Consider the following 26,933-nt stretch of genomic DNA (forward strand, 5'->3'; position numbering starts at 1 on the left):
ACAAAAACAAACCAAAAAACAACAATCAAAAAAGCAGGGAAAAAATCGAAAACACAAAAAACACCCCAACTCTGGAAGATCCTGACTGTTGATGACAATCCTGTAATGGAAGGAATTACATCAGAACAGTATTTTCCCATGTCACACAGAGTACAGCACAATGTGCCACTAAGCATCTTGTATGCACAAGCTGAAGCATAAGCTGAGGCTGAAGATTTGGAAAACAGTACTAAGTACAAGCCCTCTCCCTGCAAGCCACAGATTGGTATTCTTAGTTTAAAAGGGACAGCATCAAAACTAAAATTTTGAATGGCCCTCAAATACCAGAAGCAGGACCTCAAGCTAGTGGCAGTTCCTTCATAAGGCAGTCAAATTTACAACCAGTGTATACATTCACTAAGGAATTACATTTTTTTGGTAAAACCAACAATCTGACATACTGCAAAGTCTGAATGTGAAATATAGGCACAAAATAGATTCTCTACTTTTTTTCAGTGTGGAAAACATAGCTATTAACAATGTAATAAGAAAATTTACTATCAGGTGAGCAAAAAATTTGTAACAATCTGAATAAAACAAATTACTGTATAAAGGTGCAATATTGAGCAGATTTGATTTTGGTTTAAACATGTGAATAAATCATGGAACTGTTCTCTTCTTATGTATAAAGTATTTCACCAGTATTACCAGTATCATTCTAGTTCTTCCCAGTTGTCAGTAAGGTTACCTTTGCTTTGACGTCTAATACTGACCAGCTTTCCAGCTGATTTGATACTCCACCTGGAGCTGTTTCCTGAGCTGGCCAGGTTTGTGTATTTTGTGGAGCCTTTGGTTTCATCTTCCCAGCCTGACCAGGCTGAATAGTCACTTAAAGGAGTTGCTGCATCACTGGTAGAGTCAGCAGTGGTAATCTGTGGTGGTTCCCATCCCTCAATCTCATCTGGTTTCCTAGATGGAACATTCTGCTTTATCACCAAACTGTCCCAAAAACCTGGCTTCTTTTCAGACTTCATCTCTTCCTTTAGTTTTAGATTTGTTCTAGAAAATAACAATGATGTCGTGATTAATTCCTTCATTTAAGAATGTACGGAGTAGTTATTAATAAACATTCAATTAAATTATGTTTTACAGTAAGGAGTGCTAATCATTGTCAGCCTGTGGCAGCACAGCCATTGCTGTCAGCTTCAGGAAAAACACCCTCACATACACATAAACCTAAACACAGCTGAATCCTGCAGTGATAAATCAGAAGAGGACTGAGTATGGTCATTTTCTATTACAATAGAATTGACGCACCACTATCCCCAGCCCATTCCTGTGGGGTGAACTCCACAGAGCTGCCTTTGGAAACGTATGAAGGATTTTAGGATGCATTTGAACAATTTAGGACTTTAACAAAAAAAAAACCAACAAAAAACAAAACCAAATTTTAAAGAACCTAGGACTACAATAGTAGAAAGAATTTGAAAATGTTCTAACACCAGCTTTAACACTCACTGTGTTACTCGGTTTCATATACCTGCTACTACCTTACCAGGTAAACCTTATACCTCAAAATAGTTGATGTACACAGTATTAGGACTTAAAAGATACCAAGCTTTTTTATTAATACTTTCATAAAAATCCACACAATAATGTGATAAGAGCTGTTTTGTATTTCTGGTAAGATCTCTCAAAATGCCCCTCCCAAACCCAAACAATAACTGGAACTTCTCTCTCAGACATTTGAAAGGCTACTCACATTATTACTTTTCTTATCCCCTTAAGAATCTTCAACCTGAATAATTTTGCAGTGTGAAATATTTGAATTACAGAATGTCAAATAATTATGCATAATTTTATATGCAGGATTATGTATATAATCAAATAATGGTCCACAAGGAAAGATTGAACACCAGAGGTGAAAGATACAACCTTAACAGTTCAATGAGCTAAAAAGCAAACTGAAAACATTATCTGTAGTAGCATATCAATTCCTTAGCCACAACTAAACTCACCATTGAATCTCTTTTAAACATTTCTATTAAAAAAGCTTTGTTCCATTAATGAACAATTAATGTTCCATAAATATGAATTCTATCATATTTAAACAGAAGCAACTCAACCAATACCTTTAAAAATCACTTTTTCTTTACTGGATTTTGAATTTATGATTCCTCAGAAATTTCATTTTTCTAAAACCAGCCACAGACTCCAAACACTCCTGTATTTTGTAAACAGCACACTTGAAAGTTGCATGTGTCTTTAAAAGTGAAGTAAAAATCATGGTGTATAATTAAAGAATAATATCCTGAACTTAAAAAACAGGCAGTAATACCAAAATAGCTTTCTACATTGGTGGTAACTTTGTTATCATACTTCTGCTGTTTTCACTGTATTACTTGGTTCTTACATTCAGCATCAATTGCAAAGCATTATTACAGTAGCCTAGCATCTTAATAACACCCATAAGATGGCTCATGGGTTAGTGGCTGGCAACTTTTGGGAAGTTTTATGGAAGAGGCTCAAATGGAAATAAAATACATGGATTTATATTCTAAATTGTTTATTTATACACATACACTCCCTATATGCAGATATGTGGTGTTGCATCCCGAAACACATTTATTTCAAAGTTAACTGGAGACAAAGCCTACTACAGCAAATCAGCCATTTTGATATTAGCTTATCAAAGCTAATATTTGGCAGGAACAGATCTACTGCTATGTGGTATATTTGGTTTGTAACCAGGGCAGTGAGGCAGCACGTGCAGGGGAAGCCTACACACACTTGTAACAGGAAGATGGTCTGTCCTGGAAATGTGTTCTGTCCAGGGAGCTGCCCTCACCACACCAGCACACAGCTGTGCCAAAACACAGCTCAGTGCCAACAGGGAAGACTTCCAGATCCTAGTACAGCTACTCCACTTAACCTTTCTAGGTGGAGTAAGACATCAAAAGAGAGAGCAAGGCATGTAAAAAAGGGAATTTGTAAACTCAACCATAATTAATCCCTAAGAGGATAGTGAAAGTGTGAGAATGACCCTTTTACTCACAAGCCTTTACTACTTTTCTACAGTAAGAAAATTATTATGCAGCTAAATTCCTTTTTCTTCCCTGACAAGCCTAAAAATGTTTAAAATATCATCTGTCCTTTCCTAATACAGCATGCCTTATTCATTGTAAGCTTAATGTATATATAGCTTTGCTCACAAAACTTCCTGTGTCAATTTGACTTCCAGCAGTTGGGCACTGCTGTTCCTCAGCATCCAGCTCCATTAATTTGCACAGCAATTTTCTGTGTTTTAATAGTATTTCAATAGCAGATAGACTATAAATGGCTTTACTCACCCTTTGGATTTTGGAGACTTGCATCCTGCTAGCAATTGCTGTTCGTCGTCTTTATTGAACATAGAGGTCACTTCCTTCCAGCCCCGGAAACTTGCACCTTGAACCTACAGAGAGCAGAAATCCCCATCAGTGTGGGTGACAGACTGGCAGGCACAGAGTGGGCTGCCACTGCTGCCACTAGGGCTGGCAGGCAGCAGTGGCTGTGGCCCCTGCACGTGGTGTCACTGGAGCTGCAGGGGATGGCCACGCCTGGGAACAGAGCTGGTCTGGTGACTGCAGCAAGAGCTCTCCCTTGCTGAGCAAACAATACCAATCCTCTGTGGTTTTGGGATGCCATCAAGTACAGCTGGGCTCCATTTTAATGTATCACAGTAAGAGGAGAATCTAGGCAGCTTTAAAGACAGTCTAAAGGGCTCCAGTAGACAAGAAATGAAACAAACTGTCATGTCTAGAAAGAGCTGACAGATAGGACAGCCACATACATTATGAAACTCTTTAGATTTAACCTGCTTTACACATATTGTCCCTCTCTGTGATCACCAAACTACAACTTCCTGCCCTGCAAGCAAGAAGGGTAAGAGCATTGGCTCACCAGTGCCATGTGCACTACAGTGTGTTCTCTAAATTTACTGTGACCATTAAGCATACAGCATAAATTGCTTTTAAAACTTTATTAAAGGTTTGATTCTCCCTCCGTCAAGGTGAATAACTAGGTATGGATTATTTTTACTTTGATAGCATACTCACAAAAACACACACTGAGTGCCAAGCACAGAATATGAAAGTTGCTGCTCTTCTTCACAGGATCCAGTAAGAACAGTAGAGACAGTCTGTCAGTGTTACTTGACTATATTAAAAAATATGATACATTATGAAGTATAATAATCAAAACAAAACCACAGCTGTCAAGACAAGCAGGAGGTTTTAGCAAGTAGTAATAGAACAAGGGGAAATGGCCTTAAGATGAGGGAGGGTAGGTTTAGATAAAACATTAGGAAGAAATTCTTTACTTTGAGGGTGGTGAGGCACTGGAACAGGTTGCCCAGAGAAGCTGTGGATACCTCATCCCTGTAATTGTCAAGGCCAGGTTGGATGGGACTTTGAGCAATCATGTCTAGTGGAAAGTGTCCCTGCCCATGGCCAGAGGGCTGGAACTAGATGATCTTTAAGGTCTCGCCCAACCCAAACCATTCCATGACTCCATCATCTCTTATCTTACTAAAATTCTATTACTTCAGGCCTTTTGGGGAAGGAACCTTTGCTACCAAAGGCAAAAGCACAGCTACAAGCTGCACTTAAAAACTCTTTTCCCCTTTAAACTGGATGATGCAATTCATAGATAAGCTGCCTTCTTTCAAAAATGATGCTGCATCAAGTGATTTCCAATCTTATAAATTTGCTGATTAGGAAAAAATAGAACCTTGTTACTAGTTTTCAGATAGCAATTTAGGTCATAGAAGAGGCTTCATTTAAATTATATGTACTTTTAAAGAACAACACTGATTAAATGCTTGGAGACAAGCATTTATATACATTTGTATTCAATGTAACAAAAAGGAAATACCTGTACATACACCTTCTTTAATCTAGAACATCATACATACTTTGCCAATGCAATCCCAACCTTTGCTGCACTGTCTGGATACCCAAGCAATCCCCCTCAAAAAAAAGAAAAAAAAAACAAAAGCAAAAACAACCCCAAACAAAAATACCCCGAAAGCTTTTCACACTTTTAAAATTTAGACTGTTTTTAAATTTAATTTCATTTTTCCAATTCTGACTCACAGATATCTTCAAGCACAATAATGAGAAAATTTCTATGTGCAGGCCTTTGGAAAAACTTTTACAAGCTCTGCACTCTTCCTACCTGTATGTAAATCATTGTCTATGTACACATTGTACCATTCCTTCCATATTTCATGTCCATGGTATTTGGTAGGTACATACAAGGCTAATACCCAGACTGTCACTGATTTATTCCTTCTCTCAACTAGTCCTTAGGAGAAATGCACACTAAACATTTAAGATACACCTCCACTACTCATTTGGTGTTTCCAAAGGAAACATTGTCAGGATAATCTGCATGAGAACACCGATGTCCAAGTAAAACACATTTAGCCAATATGTGATACAACTCACTGCACAAAGCCTACTACATATAAACAGACTAGGCTGAAAGAAACCAGGAGTTGCAAGAGTGAAAGCAGAACCTCTGCCTACCATGCCTGAGCCTCCTCTTCTGCACCTGCCTGCACTGGCACCGATCTGCTGCAGCATCTTTGCACTGCACGGACCAGGAGCAAACAGCTCACTCCTGACTGTCAGTGGCAGCACACTCCTGAACTGAAACCTTAGTGGAGGCAGTGGTCAAATATACATTTCACACTTCCAGAAGCTTTTTTGTAACTACTGAACTGTTTTTAAGGCAACAATCTTTTTTTTTGACTACTGCTGTCATATGGCTGACACATAATAACAAATTCCTCAGAACAGCCTGCTGCATTTCCATGTTTCTTTTCAGAGCTCTTTAAACACTTTTAACCAACTGATGAGTGCAGCTGGAACAGTTACAAGTCTATCAGCTGGTGGGTACAGCTCCTCAGGAAGGAGATCTTGGAGTCACCCTTCCCTCCAACCATCAGCTTGACATGCAGCAGCCATATAGCCAAAAAGGGCTGGGAACCATCACAAGAAAAATCAGACCAATTCAGACAGGAGATCCAAATATGAATACCCCCTGTTTAAAGGGGTGCAGCCTCTAATACCTCAAGACAATGATTCTTGGTGTTAGGGGAAGAGGCCCTGCACACCAGTCATGTTATGCTCTCCCTGAACACCATCTCCTTTTGCCACAGTCACAGATTGCCAGAACCTAAATCAGTTGGGAATCACTTACAACCTCACAGAGCCCCTGGAGAAAGACCCATATCCCAGGACAAATAGCTTCCCTGCAATGGATGTCAAAGGAAGGTCAGTAAGTAAAGATAACACTTCAGTAAGCTGACTCCTCACCACACTGGAGACTTGTTTTATGTAAAACTATTAAAGTTATGCAAAGTATGAAAACACAGGACTGAGATGGGCTTAAAGCATCAATCCATTGGCAGAAGCTCAGTACTTAATTTTTATGATGTAACTCTCTACACAAAAGTACTACTCCTAAAATTTCCTAGGAGGTTTATAAATGTAACTGACCTGATTATATTCTCAAATCTTTAAACTACTTTTCCATGTGTCATTGGAAAACAAAATAACTCAACATTCAGAATTCACAGAAATTCCATCCTTTACAGCTGGAAAGGACCTCTGGAGACCATCTAGTCCAACCCCACTGCTCAAAGCAGGGTCACCCTCAGCAGACTGCTAAGGATCATGGACAGCCAGGTGTTGAGTATCTCCACAGCTGGAGAATCCACAACCTCCTCAGAAACCTGTTCCTTGGCTTGAACGTCCTCATGGTGAAAACATTTTTTCTTATTTTTATATTATATTTTTTTAATTTCAGTTTGTGCCCCTTGCCTCTTGCCCATTCACTGGGCACCCTGAGAACAGCCAGGCTCCATCCTCTTCTCACTCTCTACTGCTGGTGTACAAGCAGAAAAACCTTTCTTGTTGCTCACCAGATTAAATCCCCTCTAGTGGGTTTAATCCTTCCTGACCCCATCCCTGCATACTCAAAGAGTGTATCTACATTCCCCTCAGGTCACTTGACCTTGCTTCTACCCCTAGAATGCCTCCTTTAATGTTTGAGGTTTTTCAGGGATATCACATTCATGCCTCCTGCCACCTTTGCTTCTTTCTCTGCCTGATGAGTTGGGTTTGAACTTGGAGTAGGTGATCTTTGAAAATCAAAGCTGACTGATAGAACCAGGCATACAATCCAAGTTTAAAAAAAATCAGTGAAATGGTCATGGGGCAGCCAAAAAAATAGGGGACCTTTATTAAGGAAGAGAGCACTATTGCTGACTACAACTGAACTTGAACATCCGATGTTAGAATTAGAGGACCATGTTGGATGCTGCAGTCAATATTTGTCAAAAATATCAATGAGAAACAAAGCAGGAACTTCTCAAGAAGCCATTTCAGTATTTTCTGAAGTAGAACTACAGGTTGGTCTCATAGCAGTTTGACTATGACAGCAATTAATAAATTAATAAATTTTCTCCTGTATCTTCCACTTTAGGCTGGGAAAACCTGTCCAGCAATGTCCTGCACAATCACCTAAAAGAATCAGTAAAAAGTGAAATTAAACATACATATTAATCCATCAACTGGCAAACTATTGAAAAGCCATCATGGTTTGTTCCAACTGGTACCTCAAGAGCTCAAGACCAGAGCACAGATTCTTTTCCTTTAACTCCTTCTAGCTTATGAAGCACTTTTTTTTCCACCATGAGAGAGCTGCCATCTAATTAGTGTATCTTCTGAAAGTAGGAGTACAAGCAGTCCCTCCTAGAACATCATGCAAAGGATGTGGTCTGTGTCCCTGGTCAAGCTGTCTGCTGTTTCTCCTGGTCCCTCCTCTTCCCTCTGCTTTGCCAGTGCCTCAGGATCAGTGCCCAGCTGTCAGACAGATCCCCAGAGAGAGGGGATCACAGAGGCAGACCTGCTTTATCAGATCTGATTTATCTGATAAAGGGTCAGCCCAGGCCATTGCCTGCTCCCTGATATTGCCTTCCTTATGCTATGGTTTTGTACCTGTGTGATGCTGTGGAAAACTGCTTCAATTACTTAAGCCAGCAGAAATTTAACTCCCTCATTTCTTGCATTCTTTTAGGTTAGTGCTAAGAATCAATTAATTAAATTTCATGGAATTCAGGGGCAACAGCCCCTTTTTTGTACCAGCAACTATTGTAACATCTGAAGCACCCTCTGAAAATTGCAGTTATCTATCAGCTTTCTTCCATAATCAGAGCTTTGTACATACATTATGGCTCTCCCCAAACCCCTAAGCTCCACTCTAATCTCAGCCTTCATAGTAAGACTTCAGCTGTTACCTGTATTGATCCAAGTGAATTAACTGTATACGAATTGTATACATTGACTGCACTTTAGATAAAACAGGGAACAAATGTCTACTGATAGCTAACTTTATAAAATGCCCCACAATGGGTCAGGACCCCTTAAATTGATAGGTCTCCTACAAAATTGATAGCTATCACTACCAAAAATTACTTTAGGACACCATTTTTCACCACATCCACAAACTTTGATGTTTACATGACTATCTTCCCATAATAGATAAACAGGCAAAGACAATAGGTAATAATAGGTAAACAGGAAAATGAACAATCAAAGAGTCTACTGAGAAACAGTAAAGCATCACTAGGAAGATTTTCAGTTAATTTTACTGTCAAAGGTAAACAGTTGATAATTAGAGCTCTGCTAGAGGGCAAGAAGGTTCATGAAATATTAGGGTAAAAGGCAACAAACGAGGAATACTAACAGCTGGGTATAAACTAAAGTAGTTCAGTATAAAAAGCAAATTTCAAAAGTTTATTGCATCCAAAAAAAGTATGCAGATACATTTGGATATATGCTAAACAGAAGGATTATGTAAATTTAACTGAAAACAGGTAAACTTGTGCATCAGATCAATGTGGTTAATACAGGCAAACATAATGGGAGAGATAAAAAAGCATAGAACTCAATCAAGTCAAAGAATAATAATGAGCTGTGGATCACAGAGTTAGAGGTACAAGACAAGCAGTTCACAAAGCAAGAGATTCAATGATTGAATTTACCCTCACTGCATTAGGAGTTGGTATTGGTACTTTCAGAATATTCCTGTTAGACTCTTCTACTTCCAGACTGCCAGGCCAGCAGGACTCTGGAGCACAGAAATCACTCTCTGCGGGCTAGAGCAAGCCACATGACAGAGTCTTAGCAAGCAAAATGAGCAATTACAGGGCATTCTTGCTGTACACCTGCAGTGAGAACCAGCACTTTCAATACCATTGTGTAGTTAAGCAGCTAATCCCTTAAAAGGCACTGCTCAGCATGTATGAAATGAGATTTCCAGAAATTTGTATTTGGACCGTTTCAGCAGACCTTCACAAGTATTTTCACAGAGGATTGACAACTGGTGAATCAAAATTCTCCAGTTAAGTAAGAGGCACTTCACAAAACACTTGCAGAATTTTTTTATAAATATAAACAAAAAGAATGGATTTTCCTCTTGACCTTGACTGAGAAGAAATAATTGTTTGTTCCACAGTTTCCCTCACTCCTCCCCTAAAAAAACATGAAGCTAAAATAAAAAGCTAGAGATATAATTTTCTATGTAAGTATCCTACAGATCAATAAAGTTACAACTAAGTGTTTAACAATTATAAAAATGCCAATCAGCTTTAACTAAAGGAGCATTCTTCCCACATGACAGGAAACCTCTTCAAAACGAGCAAGAAGACAGATAACCAAAATTTAAAAACCAACTCCCCTCCATATTTGTTTTACAGATATATTAAAGCATTGGTGGTGATGGGGATTTTCTCAAGTCAGCCAGCTCCTGATGTGCAGACCAAAGGTTCTTGCTGTGTACCAGCACCCTCGAATCCTTCTCAGCAGGGCTGTCCTCAATCCATTCCCCACCCATCCTGTACTTGTGTTTGGGACTGCCACGACCCAGCTGCAGGATCTGGCACTTTGCCTTGTTGAACTTTATGAAGTTCACACAGGCCCACATCTGTCGAGCCGAGGTCCCTCTGGATGGCATCCCTTCTCTCCAGCTTGCTGACAGCATCACACGATTTGGTGCCATCCACCAGCTTGCAGAGGGTGCACTCAATGCCACTGTCCCTGTCCCCAGCAACAATGGTGCCAGGTCTCGTCCCAACCCTGATCCCTCACGAATGTCATTTGTCACTGGTCTCCACTCAGACATCAATCCACTGGCCGTAATTCTTTGCATGTGACCATACAGCCAATTTCTTATCTACTGGATGATCCATCTGTCACGTCTCTCCAGTTTAAAGATATTGAGATTGTGCAAATTCTTTGCACAAGTCCACACAGATGACATCAGTCGCTCCTCCCTCATTCACCAGTGCTGTAAATCTGTTGTAGAAGGTCATCAAATTTAAAGGCATTATTTGCTCTTAATGAAACCATGTTGGCTGTCACAAATTCCCTCCTTATTTTTCATTAGCCTTAGTAGAGTTTCCAAGAGGATTGGCTTCATGACCATGCCTGGCACAGAGATGAAACTGAATGGTCTGCCGTTCCCTGGTCTTCCTTTCCTTTTTTGGAAATGGAGGTCATGTTTTCCATTTTCCAGTCAGTAGGAACTCCATCAGATTGCCATACCTTCTCAAGTATGCTGGATACTTCTGTATCAGTTCCCTCAGAACCTACAAATTTATCTCATCAGGTTCCATGGATTTGCATGAATTAAGGTTCTTGATCTATTTCGTTTCTCAAAACTTTGTCTCTTTTCAAAATCTGGCCTAAAAACAACTGCAGATGAAGTTTCTACTATACTTTTAATTCAGACATGAGCATGACAGTGAGACCCCCAAAGATTGAGTTTTTCAGAGGCCAAATCATAGAATCATTTAGGTTGGAAAAAACCTCTGAGATCATCGAGTCCAACCTGTGACTGAACATCAGGTGGTCAACCAGACCATGGCACTGAGTACCACATCCAGTCATTCCTCAAACACCTCCAGGAGTGGTGACTCCACGACCTCTCTGGCCAGCCCATTTCAATGCTAACCATGCATCCAGTGAAGAAATTCCTCTTCTGTATGCAACCTGACCCGTCCCTGAAGCAGCTTGAGGCCATTTCCTCCTGTCGTGTTGCTGGCTAATTGGGAGAAGATGCTGACCCCCACCTGCCCCCAACTTCCACTCAAGTAGTTGTAAAGGTCTCCCCTGAGCCTCCTTTTGTCCAAGCTAAACACTCCCAGCTCCCTCAGTTACTCCTCATAGGACTTACTCTCTAATTCCCACGTCCAGGCAGAGTGTGAACATAGGTTCCAGATTTCTGCATTTTGCAGAGCACCACTGGAGCCCTCATGGTTCCTCACTTTGAGCTGTCACGAGGTTTTTTAACCACCTATACCTGCCTTTCTAGAGAGCTGTGATGCGAGAACTAGAAAAGTTCAGCACTGCAATCAGCCTGTCCTCAGTGCTCAGTGGGCAGCTTCCTGCAAGAGCAGGATCTAAGAACATTTTCCAAGCTCCACCTGCAGCCTTTAGGACTAGCTCCCAATTTTAGACCTCCAAACCTAGGTCAAAGGCTTTGCTCTGCAAATGGGCATCAACACTGCCTTAAAACTCAGGCTTTAAGAGACCAGGAAGGCTGTTTCCCCAAGGAGCACACACTATTCATCCACTACATTCTTCTTCAAGAATTCTGCTGCTCATCACCACATTGTTGCAATGTGGAGACTACTTTATTCATGGCATGCATGTACTGGAAAGGCCACACATGCAATTCATCAGCCTTTTATTAACATATTAAAATTTAGAACTTCTGGAATATCTCTGTACTGACACTGCTCTAAGACAACAGAACAACCAAATAAAATAGAAAATTGCTTTTACAAAGAGAAGATGGGAAGGATAAGGTGCTTTCTTGAGAATACATTTTTAAGACAAGAGAGTTTTCCTTTAAAAGACAAAAATACTGCAGTGGTTTATCGAGTGACATTTCTGGGTTTTTAAGTCAGAACACACACTTAGTAAGTCTCCCTGAATGACTAAGAAAGGGGCAAAAAAGTTTCAATAGAAAATAGATTCTTTTTAAGATTCTCTCCCTAAACATTTATCATTTGGTATAAAATATATGGTAATTTCTGTTTTCATAAAAAAGAATATACTTCTTCAAAAGATTAGAAAAAGGTATAGTACAATCTGACTTCTATTTGCAAGGAAAATCCTGCTGCATCTGAAGTGGAACAAAAAGAAGCAACAGACACAGATGTTCAGTTTATACATATTAATGTAAAGTATCCTCTTACACTAATGAATGTATTTTAAAATACTTTGCTTTATACCTATGGAATTTCAAAACAAGCTCTAGCTTATCATAATAACTTCCATGTCTTTCATCTTCTACTAATGTATTTTAAGAACATTAAAGAAGATTCTTGGACACATATCAAGGTAAAAAAATTTAACTTGCATGCCTACTTCTCTTTCCTGAAAGAGATACAAAGTAAAATCCTTAACCTCTTGTGGTCAGAGAGCCAGTGGACATATAATGGAACAAGCAGCCCCAAACTCTTCTACTCTTCATGTTTTTATTGCCAGTTGCAGCTAGAATTTAGAGCTTCTTTAGACTTCAGTAATTCCTGTGGCTTCTTATTTTCATCTTGTGTTTGAATAGCCATCATTGGGAGGAAAAAAACAACACAGGATGCCTTCCCCTCCCCACTAATGAAAGCAAATAATGGAGCTTTCCAACTAATCCTGCACCACTAGTATTACTTCAATGAGAACACCATAACCAAGGATCATTCATAATTATAAAACCATCAATGAAAATTTTATAAATTCCTTATCAGCTGTCCATGAAATGCTGGCAACTTCCTCACATACATGGACTGAAATATATATATATGATATTAAATGTTACATTTTCAAAGAACAGGTATTTACCTTTGTTGCAAGATGTGACACTGAAGATGAAACTTCATCTTGAAGAAACTGGTCTTTATTCTCAAAAGAAGGATAAAGATAAAAAAGGCCCATAGTCAGTTTTGGTTTGACAATTAGAACTGACACATTTTAGACTATCCACAATGCTTTTATTCTACTTGGCACATCATAAAAGAAAATTGACAGAAGATGATTACAACACAAAACTAAGTGAACACCACTACTAAAATATAAATCTACACGTAGAATTATGAACAATCAAACCTTACAGAATCAAAACCCCATACCACAAAGGGAGAAACACCCTTGCATCATAAAAAAATTAGTCCAATTCATTTAATTTTTATCTTAATGGTGGTATCTTAATTTTTTGGATCTGCACTGAGTTTCTAAATACTGTACTGGAAGATGGTTTATGCATTGTCTGTGGGCTGGGGGGAGAGGAATGTCCCAGGCTTTTTTCCTCCTTCATATTAAAAAGCCCTATATTTCCTTAACTCAAAGAAACACTTTCCTTCACATTTCTTTCCCCTCCATGCAGAACTGTAGATTTCAGAAGAAAACTAGAGTGCTAAACGCCTGTGAAGGCTATTCAGTAGGGAAGCATTTCTGTCCATCTCTGAATTAAACTGCTGTGTTTGTATTGTCAGGCCTTCCTGTCACTATCAGTGCTCTCTTCAAGACATGGCAAGTAAAGTCAGTGCTGGGAGTACTTTAGAGGTCAAAGATAAAGAAAGTGGGACATAGAATTCAGGAAATCTGCAATTTTCAATTTCTTCACTCTGTACTTCAAGAAAATTATTACGTTTTTTTTTCTCCTCTACATATGACTACAAATACAAACAGTCCCAAGTACAAAGCCAGAACAGCTACATATGACCAAAAATATTTAACCCCAGTTTCAGGAAAAAAACAGAATTAAAACAGAAAAGTGCAAAGTGTCTTTGAAGCAGCAGTTACCCAAAATCTCCAGTATTCACTGTGGTCCATATATTGATTACATCAGCCACTTATTGTTTTAAAAATCAAATTTATCAACTCCTTCCTTTTCAACTAAAGTAAATGCTAAGGAGTTGATATGCACTCCACATGCACATATCCCAAGGCACCTAAGACACTCATTATGCTGGCTCCTATGCATTGTCAAAGGCCTCCTTCACTTTGCTAACAGCATCAGAAACAGGTGAGAAAATCAGCACAAAAGTGTTATGTTATTTCTAGTCATGTGGGGACCCAGATGTATCAGCTTCATTTTGACAGACCAGCTTCAAATCCCATGCTTTTATAATATATATATATATATATTTACTTATTTACATCTCTTTATATATATTTATTTACATACCAATGTTTCCACCTACATTTCAGGCAATGTTTTATATTATACAAGGGACAAGGATAGAGCATTTCTAGAATAGAGTAGGAAGACCATTGCTCAATACTTCAATAGTATTTGTATGTTGGAATAGAGTGAGCTGTAGATAGCCAGATTTACTTGCTGGGGTAGAGCACAAAGTCAGGAACTCATATTATCATTCAAAATGAGACTATTGCTTCCTGTGGATTGCAACAAGTTATTTAACTTCCGAATTCAGTTAGCTGCCTGACACAGGAGGATTGTAGATGGGATACCAAAACTGTTAAGATTTGTGTAGCTCTCTCAAATTGAATTCAATCACTTCAACTGCTTCAACTGCTTTTTTATAGCTCTACTTTTAAGAGAAACATTGACCATGTTTTAAATGGAAACAGCTCACACATACCATTCAGAAGTCTCCCTCTTTCCCCTTAACACTCTCAGCTCTCCAACTTTTGGATGAGGTTGCAAACTTAACACAATGGAGTCTCTGCTAGGACATGGTATGAGCTAGAGAACACATCACCTGTACTATCCAAATTTTTCCCAAGAACAAAAGGAAATCAACAAGAACTAGAAAAGCTCCAAGGGGAAATATGGTAAGAGGAGAAATTCAGACATCCAGAGCTGGCAGAACTATTAGTTTCAACAACCAACAATACTACCTCCAGAACAAACAAGACACTGTTAGTACCTTTGAAAGAAGTAACACCTCTCACTTTTTAATTCTTCCAGCTCTTCAAGTATCTTAGGAAGGAAAATAAAATTACAAAAGTGCATAGAGATATCATATTCCAGAAGAGAGAAAAGACAGAGTGTGAAGGCATAGAGCCTCTAGCAAGGCTGAGCACAAGGAAGCAAGAGTGCAAGGCATTTTCACAGTGAAAGCTTTAAGGGGGAAAACCAGGAGATGCAAAGAGCACCCTATAGGGCTAGGGAGTCAGCACAATAAAATGTGAACAGCACTGTCAACAAAAGACATGATTAACAGCAAATAGTAACAAAAAAGGGTACTTATTTGCATCTTTGAAAAAGGGATAACTAAGACTGTGTTTCTGTATTAACACAGTGTTACTACTCATGGTAGTGGTACTCATACAAAGTGCTACCACCTAAGGAATGAGACACACGGTTGTAGCAACAATACTCATGCAACCCTGATGCATGATGAGGCTGATGGCAAGTATGCAACACAAAGTTTAAAGAGATGAAATACAAAGATTGAAATACATTAAACCCTCAAGAAAAACTGGTGAGAATCCAATCCCTAAAATACATTTTTGGGGGCAGAAGACCAATAAAGTATTTATAGCATCCTTTTAAATGCATTGCTGAAGAAAAAGGAGACTTGTACAACAGCAGAGTACTTGTGATGTCCATCCCATGCTTTGCTCAAAAACAGCCTGTAGGTTTGAATTCAGTCATCTCCAACAGACTAGATGTAAAAATGTTTTGTGAAAAATCCATCCTTAGGGAAAGCAGAGAAGCAGACTAATGCCACACAGCCAGAACTGAGTGGGAGAGGAGCAGGTATAAAGGTCAGAGCCAGCCATGGCCCACATGGCAGGGAGGGACCTGTGCACCCTGCAGGAGGGATGGGCTTTGTATCAAAAAAAAAATACAGAGGAAAAGAGCAGAGGGAGGGAGGGAACCAGTGCCACCACTGAGAAGAACCCATGAGGAAAGATGAGACATCACTACAACCCATCTTCCCTTGTTACCCACAGAATAATTTGTAGTTTTAAGTGATGCACACTATTACACCCTTCTCCTGACACAAATTCCCTGCTTTGTTACCATTCTGAGATGAGGAAGCCTATGATTTGGTTTATCAATTTTCTTTAGAGGACAATCTACTATACAGCTATGTGTCAAAAAAGCTCATCTTCACTCTTTATCATGCTGCATAACACATAGTGATGCTGAACACTTATAAATTATTTCAGTATGCTTTAGTCTGGTTGGTTTACAGGTATGACAATTCATTGTTTTACTGCAATGTAAAAGAAAAACCTGGACTACATTACAGTATTTAGATATTTCTAGGTGAAAATGCCAACACTAGTGGGAAATGCTGATCAGCAGCTTGAATAGCCCTCCAGTTCTGGCAGGGGAAGGCTGGTATGCACAGAGTGTTTTCATAAAGAAACAAGTGCCCTTTTGTTGGACATACTGCAAACCATAAGGTACTCAAGGGACTAATTCAACTTGCACACAAACCTTTTTGTACAGAGATCAAAATTGTAATCTGCTTCCCTCAGCTTCCTTTGTGGTAAAGTAATTAATTAGTCTCTTCAGATCATTCACTTTCATAATTCAGACCAAGATGAAGACTGCTGAACATCAAAGAGTTAAGGGAAATAATAGCATCATTTCGTCCTGCATGCCCTTCCTGTGCTCTAGTAAGTAAAATTATATATTATTGATTTTCTCTGCCCAGTTGGGGGAGTTTCCTATCATGCACACATGCACACACATTAGCTGTCCAAACATAAGAGTAAAAAAGCTATTGTTAAAAGAGTAGGTCCTTTTGGATCCAATTCTCACCCTTCTACTGACTTATTGCATCCCCTCTGCCTATCATCACATCTCATCAAGGACTGGGTGTAATATAAAGTCTAGGTAGTCATGCCTGTAAATGCAAATGGGATTATGTACCACAAAGGTACCATTTAAGTAGGAAAAAAAATCCCAAAACAAACAGCACCTGAAGAGATACACTCCAGGGAAGAATTTAACATAATTTCCAGTACTCCACAAACCCTGCTAAATAGTTTAGTGATAGGAGAGGAGAAGGGTTAAAAATTTTTTTTAAAAATCATTCAGGAAATCACAAACCTGAAAGTCAACCTCTGAAGTTGGAAAGATTCCCAAAACACTGATTACAAACCAAACAGTAGAACAACTAGATATACACAGCCTGACCAGAAATAACACAGATTGGGAAGAGGAGATCACATAGCCAAATCACCATCTTAAAATACAGCCAACAAAAGAAAATATTTCCTTGGGTTTGAGAAGGATTTTAATATAATGTGAAATGAAATAAACAAAACTAAAGCTGATTATTAATGCAAAAGCCACTCTGCTTATCTAAGTCTAGAACTGAATTAAAACCAATGCAAAATACACTCAAACATTGAGTAAGAAGAAAGTTATCAGTAGAAGATCAGTGGCATTTGGCCTCATTTTGTTTGCTGTGCCTGTAATACACACCTGGAAAAATTCAATGCATGGATATATGCTTTCTGAGTTAGGAAATTGATGCAACAGTGATCAAATGTAAATGGACACTGAAACAACTCCACTCGTTCAATATTCCTTCAACACAGCTGAAAAACAAAGCTGAACTGTACCTGAACACCCACACAAAAGTGAACATGCCTTTAAGGAAAAACAAGGCTTTCAATTTTAACAAATAAAGGCTGCATTACTCAGTCACACATCACTTTCTTCTTGGACATGAGGCTATGTGCTCAGCAGAACAACTCCAGTGCTGAACTGTGAACTGCCTCTGCTCCTTTCTGGCAGAGATATCCTAGACTGAGATCAAGATAATGTGATCAGCCTCGTCCATATTTCATCTCCTGCTAGATCTCAATCTTCCATTTGTATGTCCCTAAAGCAATGAGTGAATCAAACCAGCCATCTGGGCAGATGGTGTAAATTCAAAATTTCCTTTTAATGTCACCAATGAAAAGTATTAACCTAGGCATTTCTAAAGTCTTGCTTAAGAGTGATTTGGTATATTAAACTCATTTATTCTCTTCTATAAACAATACTTTTCCACACCAGATTGCTCCCTACACTTAGAAAAACATCTTTATTATGATAACAAACTATCTAAATAGTGACAGTGACTCCTCTGCTGTAAGTTTCCTCTGCCAGTCTTCAGCAAACCTGAAAATACTTCTGTTGATAAAAAAAAAAAAAAGTAAAATATAAGTGTGTTAAAGAATACACTTTAATTTTGGTATATAGTTTGTAGACAACACTAATTTGGAAACATGCTTTTAAGATGTAATTCTTCAGATCATTTCCAAAAGAACTTATTTCACTCCACTAACTTTAAAAAGTCTGGGTGACCAATTCAGGTACAGAAGAAAACCCATCCAACATATTTAAAAATTCTTCCATCTTCTAGGCTCCAGTCTCTCATAACTGCCTACTATTCACCAGATTGTTTCCATAGGGAAACCGGTTTTCATCTTTCAAATAATTTTAATTTATTCAGTATTCATAATAAAGATGATGCTCTTTTCTTTAGCATCCACAGCTGTTAAGAACTTGCTTAGCATTTTCAGACTTGTTTCATTCAACCACTTCAGTTATTGTTTCACATTCCATTCCATTTTAAAACAGAATATCTAAATTATTTCCATATTTTTACTGTCAATTGATATAAATGGCCAAGTGTACCAGAGAAGATTAATTTCAGAATGTAAGTATTTACACAAGAATACTTCTGTAGTTCTGAATTTCATTGGCATTACAAAGAGAAACATTGGAACACCAGGTTCCTATGCTCTGTTTTTACATCAATACACAAGGTTACTCTATTAAGTGTTCACATTACTGTGTATCTCTGTAGGAAGAGGTTATGATACATCTTACTCAGACTTTGCTTCTGTGAAATATTTTTGGAAGAATATTAAAGATTAATCACCTTAAAATTTTAAAAGTTCATATTTTAGAAGTTCATATGTCATTAAAAATTTAGTTTTACCTAATTTATAATATTTTAAACATCCTTCATGAAATGGAAACAGCTGTATTAAGATCAAAAAACCATCAGTGTCAAAGCTGAAGCAAATAAGGTCAGATGATAAATTTTAATTCAATTTCTGTAACAATTTAACTACTCCAGTGAAGTTTTCAATTCTGATGAAATTTCCAGCTGAAAATCTGTCAGTAATTTTTAACAACTTAGCCATAGCAGAAATTGATATTTGCTTTTCCCTTATCCAGAAAACAAACCAATAGATGCTAATTCAAAAGACAGTAGCTGGCATACAATTCTTATTCAGTCATGGAATTTGCCATTAAACTACATGTCTCCAATAAAGGTCTTGGATGAGTAATGGCCATATTTTCCTAGCACAGTTTCTGCCAAATGGGCTGAATGCATCATTTTCTGTTACAGTGTTCAGCAGCACACACACAGCTTCCTTTTGATGTGTGCTTTTATCACACGTGCAGTGTGATATTTTCCTGGAGCTCCTCACAGAGAACCAGCAGCAAAACTTGTTGGAAATGCACCTTTGATGATGACAGAGCTGAAAAAAAGTCTACCTAGTAAAGTGTTCAGCAACTTCTAGTAACTCTACTTATGTTATGGATGTCCTCACGCAGTCTGGCAAACAGTTTCTATAAAAGCAAGGAAAACATTATAAACCTACTTTAACAGTAAAGGATTAAAATGATTCATTCGTTCTCAAGACCATTTACATTTTACTTTGTGTATTTATGGTAGGAAGGCCAGCAGTGGCAGGAGAGTATGGCTCCAGAAACCTCCCAAAACCCCAAGAAGACACAACAAATAACTTAGGGAAAGCAGATGTCAGCAAAGCTGTGGAGGAGGAGATGCTGGTGGGAGTGTGGGTCCGTGGGAGTGGGTAATTCTGTGTGGGGCTGGAGGGGAGGGGGCAGACACGGCTGCTGCTGGCAAAGCCAGGCAATCAGAGCCAGTAAAGCAGAACAGGCTCAGGAGAGATACAAGTGATAAAAGTGACAAATGGGGGAGAGCAAGGGGATGCACCAAGAAAAACCTTGAAAGTAAGGACAGAGATTTAAATGCAAATTTCCTGAAACAAAGGGAGGCCAGCTGAAGAAATGGAATCTGAAGGATGAGGAAGACTTAAACTTTATGCCATAAGCAACAACACAATATCAGCAATGGAATTTACAGGAACTAAGGGATGGGAAACCACAACATAGATGTTAGAAGCTGCAGAGGAAGTAATCACCATCGGTATGGGAAGTGAGGGTCTGCACAAGAATTTCAACTGTCTAGACAGCAAGAAAAAATAATAATTGAAAAAAAAAAAAGAGAGAGAGAGAGAGAGAGAGAGAGAGAGAAAGCAGACTTGACCTGGAATTCATGGAGGAAACAACAGTAAAGTCTAGGACACAAATTCTCTTTCACACAATAGATAAAAACCACCGACAACTTGCAGGTTAGAAGCTTGGCTGAAAGAAAAAAATATATAGTGATGGTGTCTGTAACAGGAGACCAATCAGACAATATGTGCTTTGTGGACTTCTAAGAGTCAGAATAAGCCAACAGAGAAACAGATCTGATCCCAGTCAACTGTGTAAAAAATTACAGTATAAATTAAAAAGTGAAGCACCTCAAAAATGAAAAAAAAAAAACCTTAGAAAGCCAAAAGCCCCAAAAGACACTGCCAGCTCTGCAGAGCTCCAGAAAGACTGTGAGAAAGAAACAGGACCCGCTCAAGAAGCTACTGAAAGATTGTATGTGACAGGAAGGAGGAAAAGCAAGAAAGGCAGGCCAAGGAAGGCTCAGGAAAGTCTTCGCTGACAGTACCACAATCTATTGTTCAAGGATGATGACAGAACACAGGTGATGGATTTTAGCCAGGAAAATGCCACTGAAATGTCACAAGAACCACTCCAATGAAGAGGAAAAAAACCAGACTAGCAGAGAGGAGAAGGTATGATGGGATTTTTAGAGTACTGAAGGCAAAGCCTGAGACACACAGAAATGGCTAGAAAGTGAAGGAAAGGCGTTAGCTGGATTAACATTTTCTACTTTATTTTTTTCGATTAAAAAATACCCTTATTCAATATATTAGTAAAACATAAGAAAAGCTGCTCAGCTCCCACCCATTTCTGCAGGGCTTGTCTGAGTTCAACTCATTCCAAGATGAAAGCCAGTATTAAAATTGTACCAGGCACTTAAATATCTTCATTAAAACAGATAACTAAAATTCTGTATAGCCAACCTTCAAACATCCTGAGCAAGTCTAAACAAAATTCAGCATAAAACATGTTTTTGCACATATTCTCTTTGAACATAACAAAAAATACAACTGGGGAGAACAGATCAAGGCTAGGGTTCTGAAATATTTTTACATGAAAGACAGAGCTTCATTAGATAATATAGGTCAGCCTGACACCCATCCCCTCCCCTAATATATAGATGTATTTTAACGTGGATCCATTTTACATCAGAGTTACACATGATATTGACACAGCATTGACATCTCTGAGAACTGATGGTAGGATTGCATCAAGAACTTAGCACAACTGCCACAACAATGCCTTCCAGAAATCAAAACCCAGCAGTTCTCCCTTTCCAAAAAAACAACTACAGTTTGAAACATAATTACTATATTCCAAACTGAATGGAAGTTTGGCATGCACCACTGTACATTTCTAGCATATTTTTAGAGAGACACACACAAAACACATTAATTTCATCTCATGTGTGTGTAATATTTATGCATGTCAAGTTACCTTCCATGTATAAATTATAACTTCAGTGAACAAAGCACCTTCATTGGTTAAATTAGAAATACTTATGCTTCAAAGCATAAATGAAAATTAACTTCTAAGACACAGTCTAAAACTGTCTGGTCTAAAAAAACCTCACAATAATCCACACATTTATTTACACAAGTACTGTTTCAAAATTTACTTGTCCTTATCTCAGGAAACACCTTACTATTTTAAATAAGTGTTAACAATTCAAAGTACTTGAATGTATGCAGAAACTTTTGCTAAAAAATGGCCAGAGGCTGACAGTTCCCTCCCTTGCAATTTTCATGTTCTAAAATTTGTTTTTGTTCTCCCCTGGAACAAAATCAAACCATTCTGTATAACACAAAACCAGAACTGTCAAAACTTTTTTTTAGATCAAACTAGGCCTTTCTATTTAAAAACTATGAACGTCTACAATTTCAAATGTCTGCTTAAGCCCAAATCAGGCTTCCATATCTAAATAGGATGATTAAAATTTCTCCGAAGTAACAAAGGGGTTTTTTGTGTTGGGCTTTTTTTTAACTTATAGTAGACTAATTCTTTGTTGCTGTCTGCTACTGCAGTGTCCTAATTATTAGGTTGCACAGTGAGAACTCCTTCAGTCTTTCTCAGCTTTGAAGAAACAATATACAGCACCAACATTTCATTATACTGGAATACTTCCAATGTGGTTTGGTTTAATGACATAGATGTGACTACCAATTTCTTGCCTTTGAAGTAAAAAATTTCAGCCTTATTTATAGCATGAATGGTAAAAGTTTAAGGATTTTCTTCCCAATTGCTTATTAAAAATGAAAATAAAGACAAAATATGGTTGTTGGGAAAACAACATATCATAAATCAAAGTCAAAACACAATGAGTCTGGTTCATCTCCCTTTTTACCAAATGATGTATCAGAAAAGGAAATTAAATCTAACAGTCAGCTTCTGCCTCAGATCTAAAGCTGGGCTTCCTAATTTACTAAAAAGCACTCACACTAATTATCTAGATTTTGGCTCTAACAATAAAAAATCAGGGACGTCCTGGATTCTTCTCCTCTCGATGAGGTAATCCTTCATTCACAGCAGGCTGTACCATAACAACACTTACACACGCACTGAGGCATCCCCTGCACAGCTAAGGTGCACAAGAATGCCCCCATAACTCCTCCAAGCTCTCATGGTGCCGCTGCCCTCCAAAGCCAGAGGGCTGGCTGACACAGCTCAGGGTGCAGCAGCAGAGTGCAGATCATTACCAAATCCCTCTACACATTACTGGATTTCACTCCCTTACAATCATATTATTGGGAGAAAAACCAGGATCTGATGAAACATGAAGAATTTCAAATACTAAAAGCAAGGAACATGAACCAGGTCAGCTACAACAAGCTGAACAAGTGCATTTGGTTCCCTTGACACCTGTCCCAGCCATGGTTTAGATGCATTGTACCTATGGCTGACCTAAAAGCTGCCCTGATCAGGAGAATTACTATGTCAATCAAGTGGTCAGAGCTTTCTATGCAGTCTGCTCTTCCTTAAAGTGTACATAAACTCTAAAATGACTACTGCTAAATATTTTGGGCAGGGCGTTGCATTCCTTTCGAAATATTTTGATTTTAATGGGCAAAATAACTAATAGCTTATAATCTTCACTCCAGCCTCTGTGCCAAGCTACACTACAGTTGTGCTAACCTTACTAAATCCTTTATCTTCAAGAATATTTCATTTAGTGACTTAGAATAATTTATTTTTTTCCTGCCACCTCACAACACTAAAATCAGCATCCCAGTTCCACTGGGAGTTGAAAAGGAATTTTCTTAAAATTCATGAAAATGCAAGCCTTTTGCACAAGAAACCATTGTCATCACCATTAGAACTTGAGACTTCAACTAATGGAACAGAGGCCCAGGACAGTAAGAGACAATTGGACTGGACAAAATAAAATAAACAAACTCCAGCCTCTGCTGCTAAAGTAGAGGGCTGGGAGAATTGTCTGGACAGAATTTTGAAGAATCCTCTCCTGACTGGGAGGCTACGGTCATGAGCCTCAAAGGGGGCTTGGATCATTAGTGGTAGAGAAGAGGAGCAGTGAAGAGTCAGAGGGATCTACTGGAGGCTTTTGGTGACCTTTGGTGTTTGAGGAGGGTTTCAGGAGGTGAGCAGGCCTATGAGGGCTACGATGGTACAAGCCAGTAGCTTAGCAGAAACTGTGGGAGCTTACAAGCACCTGAGGATAGGAACTGCAGGAGGCAGAGGTTAGATGTTGTATGAGGGGCTGGGGGAGATAATTCAGGTCACCTCAAACCCCACAGTCCCCCTTACCCCACTGAAGGGGGTCTCCAAAATGAATGTCCATTCTTCTGCAGGACGAGATCCTAGCTAACCGTATGACTCCCCACAGCTGTTGCCAAAGAAGTAGCAAGGCTATGGCTCTATGATCACTGTGCAGGGGCAAGGGCAAGGCAAGGCTGAACTGGTGGCTGTGGCTGCTGGAAGATGGTGAGAGTAACTGCTGTGACTGGGAGAGGCTGCTCTTCAGCACTTGCCACACGTGTTGACAACTCACAGCACCTGTCAATCAGAAACTCAAGGTGAGGATAATTTATCCAGACACACGCAAGCTCTTTCAGAAAGATAGGCAAAATAAATATGGGGTAGAAAGCTGGGAAGGCTTTTGTACCTTCTTTTGAAAAGAAACCTCACTGTTTTGCAACCCTGGGCAACTGCTCACTTCAGAACCACTCATTCAATATCTAAAGTAACTCTGTGGCAACAGAAGATCAGCACTAAGCTATACTGGGCAGCACAACAGGCTTCTGAGCCGGATGGATACCTAATTGCTACCAAGTTTTTGAAAGCAAGTCAACACACATTTTTTTTAGTTGTTTCCCCCGATACTCAACTGATACCCTTCCCTTCAGGTTATTTATTGAGAAAGTCACTGCTGGTATTTAATTTAACACTTAACAACAAAAGCCTTCAAACAAGATTGCAGTGACTTAAAGAGAGTGAACTACCATTAGTGAAACCAAAGAAAAAAGCAATCCTGCCAAAACATCAGGGTTCTACACAAACGCGCAAATAAAGTTATGTTCTTAAACATCCTTGTTTAATGTATTGTGCTTAACAGACGGGTTGCGGTGCCTCTGCCTAGGGTTGGGAGAGAAAGTACCCTGCGCTAGGAAGCCACTGGAATGAAGGGCAGCAAGTCCCAGAACCGCCGGAGGCCGGCTGCTGGAAGGAAACAGGGTTGGATAGGCCGGTCAGCACCCCAAAAGCCGGGTGACAGTCGCACGATCCGCTCAAACACTCCCAGCTCCGACCAGGGCCAGCCTACCGGCACACCAGGGTGGCAAAAGTGATTACTCATGCCGCCGGAGAGCGGGGCAGCGGGAGCGGGGCCGAGCCTCACGACCCCTCCGAACCGGGACCGCGCTCCGCGCTCCTACCTGGGGGGCCGCGAAGGCGGCGGCGGGCGGCGGCCCGCGGGGCCGCGTCTCCTCCTCCTCGGGCGAGTCGTCCAGCAGAACTTTGCTGCTCTTGTTGAGCTTCCACATGGCGGGCGCGGGGCGGCCCCGCTGCGAGCCGGCTGCGAGCGGGCCGAGGCGGGAGCGGGCGCTGCTCCGCAGCCCCGGCCGGGGCGGCTGCGGTCGGCAGGGCTGTCACCCCGCCGGGGGCTCCCGGCCGGCAGCGAGGAAGGGAGGGAGGGAGGAGCTGCCTGGCGGCGCCGGGAGCCCGCCCCCCGCCGCCGCCTCGCCCACCGGCCTGCGGATGGAGCCGGGCTGCGGACGGGCGGCCCGCGGCGGCGGCGGGGCGGGCCGGGCTGGGCCGGGCAGGGCCGGGAGCCACCGCCCCCGCCGCTCCTCACCTGCCGCCGCTCCCCGCCGGAGCCGCCTCCGCCCGCGACCGCCGCGCCGCCGCCGCCGCTGCCATGTTTGCGGGGCGGGGGCACGGGCAGGGGGGCGGCCCGGCAGGGGGGCCGCCCGGCAGCGCCGCGGCAACAGCCCCGGGCCCGCCGGCAGCACCCCCGGCTCGCCCCGCAGCCCCCCGCTGGCACGGGACGGGGTCCCGAGGATAAGGGGCCGATGCTGCGGGGGGCACGGATGGCGCTGCCCGGCCGGAGGCGGCAGCAGGATGGCTGTGAGGGTAACGCGGGGCACTCGGAGGTGAAGCTGGACCCGTCCGGGCAGCGGGAGTAGCGACACCCGCAGAGTGCCACAGATGGCCCGACAACTCTGCAAATGGTCCTGGCGCAACGCCGTGTACCCTGCCCGTGTGCCTGCCAGTTTATCCAGCCGTGTGCCTGCCACTGTACCCACCTGTGTATCCAGGCAGTGTGCCTGCCGCTGTACTCACCACCATACCCACCCGTGTGCCTGCCAGTGCACCCAGCCGTGCACCCACCAATGCACCTAGCCGTGCACCCCCGCGGGTCACTGGGTGTCTGTGACGAAAGACAGGCTGGACAGCCAGCCCCCAGCCTGGACCCCAGGCCTGCTCCCCGTGACCCACAGAGCCCTACAGCCAGGGCGGAAAAGCCTGGCGCATCCAGCTGGAGTCCAGTGAGTGCCAGGAGCTCCCAGTTTGACGGCTGAATGATCCAGATTAAATGCCCTGTGAACCAGCTGGTATTTTCGTTGATTCTTAGTTTTCAGACAGATTTGCTAGGATATTTTTCCATTGAAATCCCCACATAAGCACTCCTTTATCCATTATTTTGATCTGCGAATTAGGGTCAGATGTCCAAAGAACAGGGAAACCACTCTAAACCAACCATTTTTGGTTGTTCTCTTGCTTAATGCTTCTATGATTTCACCAGTGAAAGGCCGTAACACTCAAGGATCCCTCCCGACAGACTTGCAGGCCTTGCTGTGACTGCCTGATCCCTCGGCGCCCAGCAGCCCCAGTCGGGGAGCAGCAGCAGCAGGCAGGGAGCAGCAGCCCCAGGCAGGGAGCAGCCCCAGTCGGGGAGCAGCCCCAGCAGCAGTCAGGGAGCAGCAGCAGCAGCAGTCAGGGAGCAGCAGCAGCAGTCAGGGAGCAGCAGCCCCAGTCAGGGAGCAGCCCCAGTCGGGGAGCAGGCCCAGTCAGGGAGCAGCAGGCTTTGCCGAGGGTTTTTGGCTGCAATGTGCTCCTACCTGCTTAACTGGAAAAGGGCTCACCCC

At 41.0% G+C, this 26,933-nt stretch overlaps 1 protein-coding gene across 2 annotated transcripts; it reads right to left on the reverse strand.

Annotated features, from left to right (window-relative positions):
- TDRP (testis development related protein) lies at positions 1 to 25,357 on the reverse strand. Of its 2 annotated transcripts, XM_054280149.1 has the most exons (4): positions 25,221 to 25,357; positions 12,933 to 12,992; positions 3,330 to 3,433; positions 1 to 1,038 (listed from the first exon to the last, which is right to left on the reverse strand). In XM_054280149.1, exons 1-4 carry the CDS (start codon positions 25,326 to 25,328, stop codon positions 693 to 695), a joined length of 618 nt encoding a protein of 205 aa, XP_054136124.1. In that variant the 5' UTR covers positions 25,329 to 25,357; the 3' UTR covers positions 1 to 692. The 2 variants fall into 2 exon arrangements, with proteins under 2 accessions (XP_054136124.1, XP_054136125.1); XM_054280150.1 differs by lacking the exon at positions 12,933 to 12,992.
- Positions 25,358 to 26,933: the final 1,576 nt, after the last annotated feature.

The sequence above is a fragment of the Melozone crissalis genome, unplaced genomic scaffold, assembly GCF_028551555.1.
Source record: "Melozone crissalis strain CALT ecotype California unplaced genomic scaffold, PUWL_Pcris_2 ptg000027l_1, whole genome shotgun sequence".
NCBI classification, from domain to species: domain Eukaryota; kingdom Metazoa; phylum Chordata; class Aves; order Passeriformes; family Passerellidae; genus Melozone; species Melozone crissalis.

Excerpts from the sequence above, each read along its gene's own strand:
- TDRP (XM_054280149.1), bottom strand. The coding sequence starts at position 25,328 with ATGTGGAAGCTCAACAAGAGCAGCAAAGTTCTGCTGGACGACTCGCCC. Across the intron at positions 12,993-25,220 it reads CCGCCTTCGCGGCCCCCCAG|AATAAAGACCAGTTTCTTCA; the intron begins GTAGGAGCGCGG and ends CCTTCTTTTGAG. Across the intron at positions 1,039-3,329 it reads AAGTCTCCAAAATCCAAAGG|AACAAATCTAAAACTAAAGG; the intron begins GTGAGTAAAGCC and ends GTTATTTTCTAG.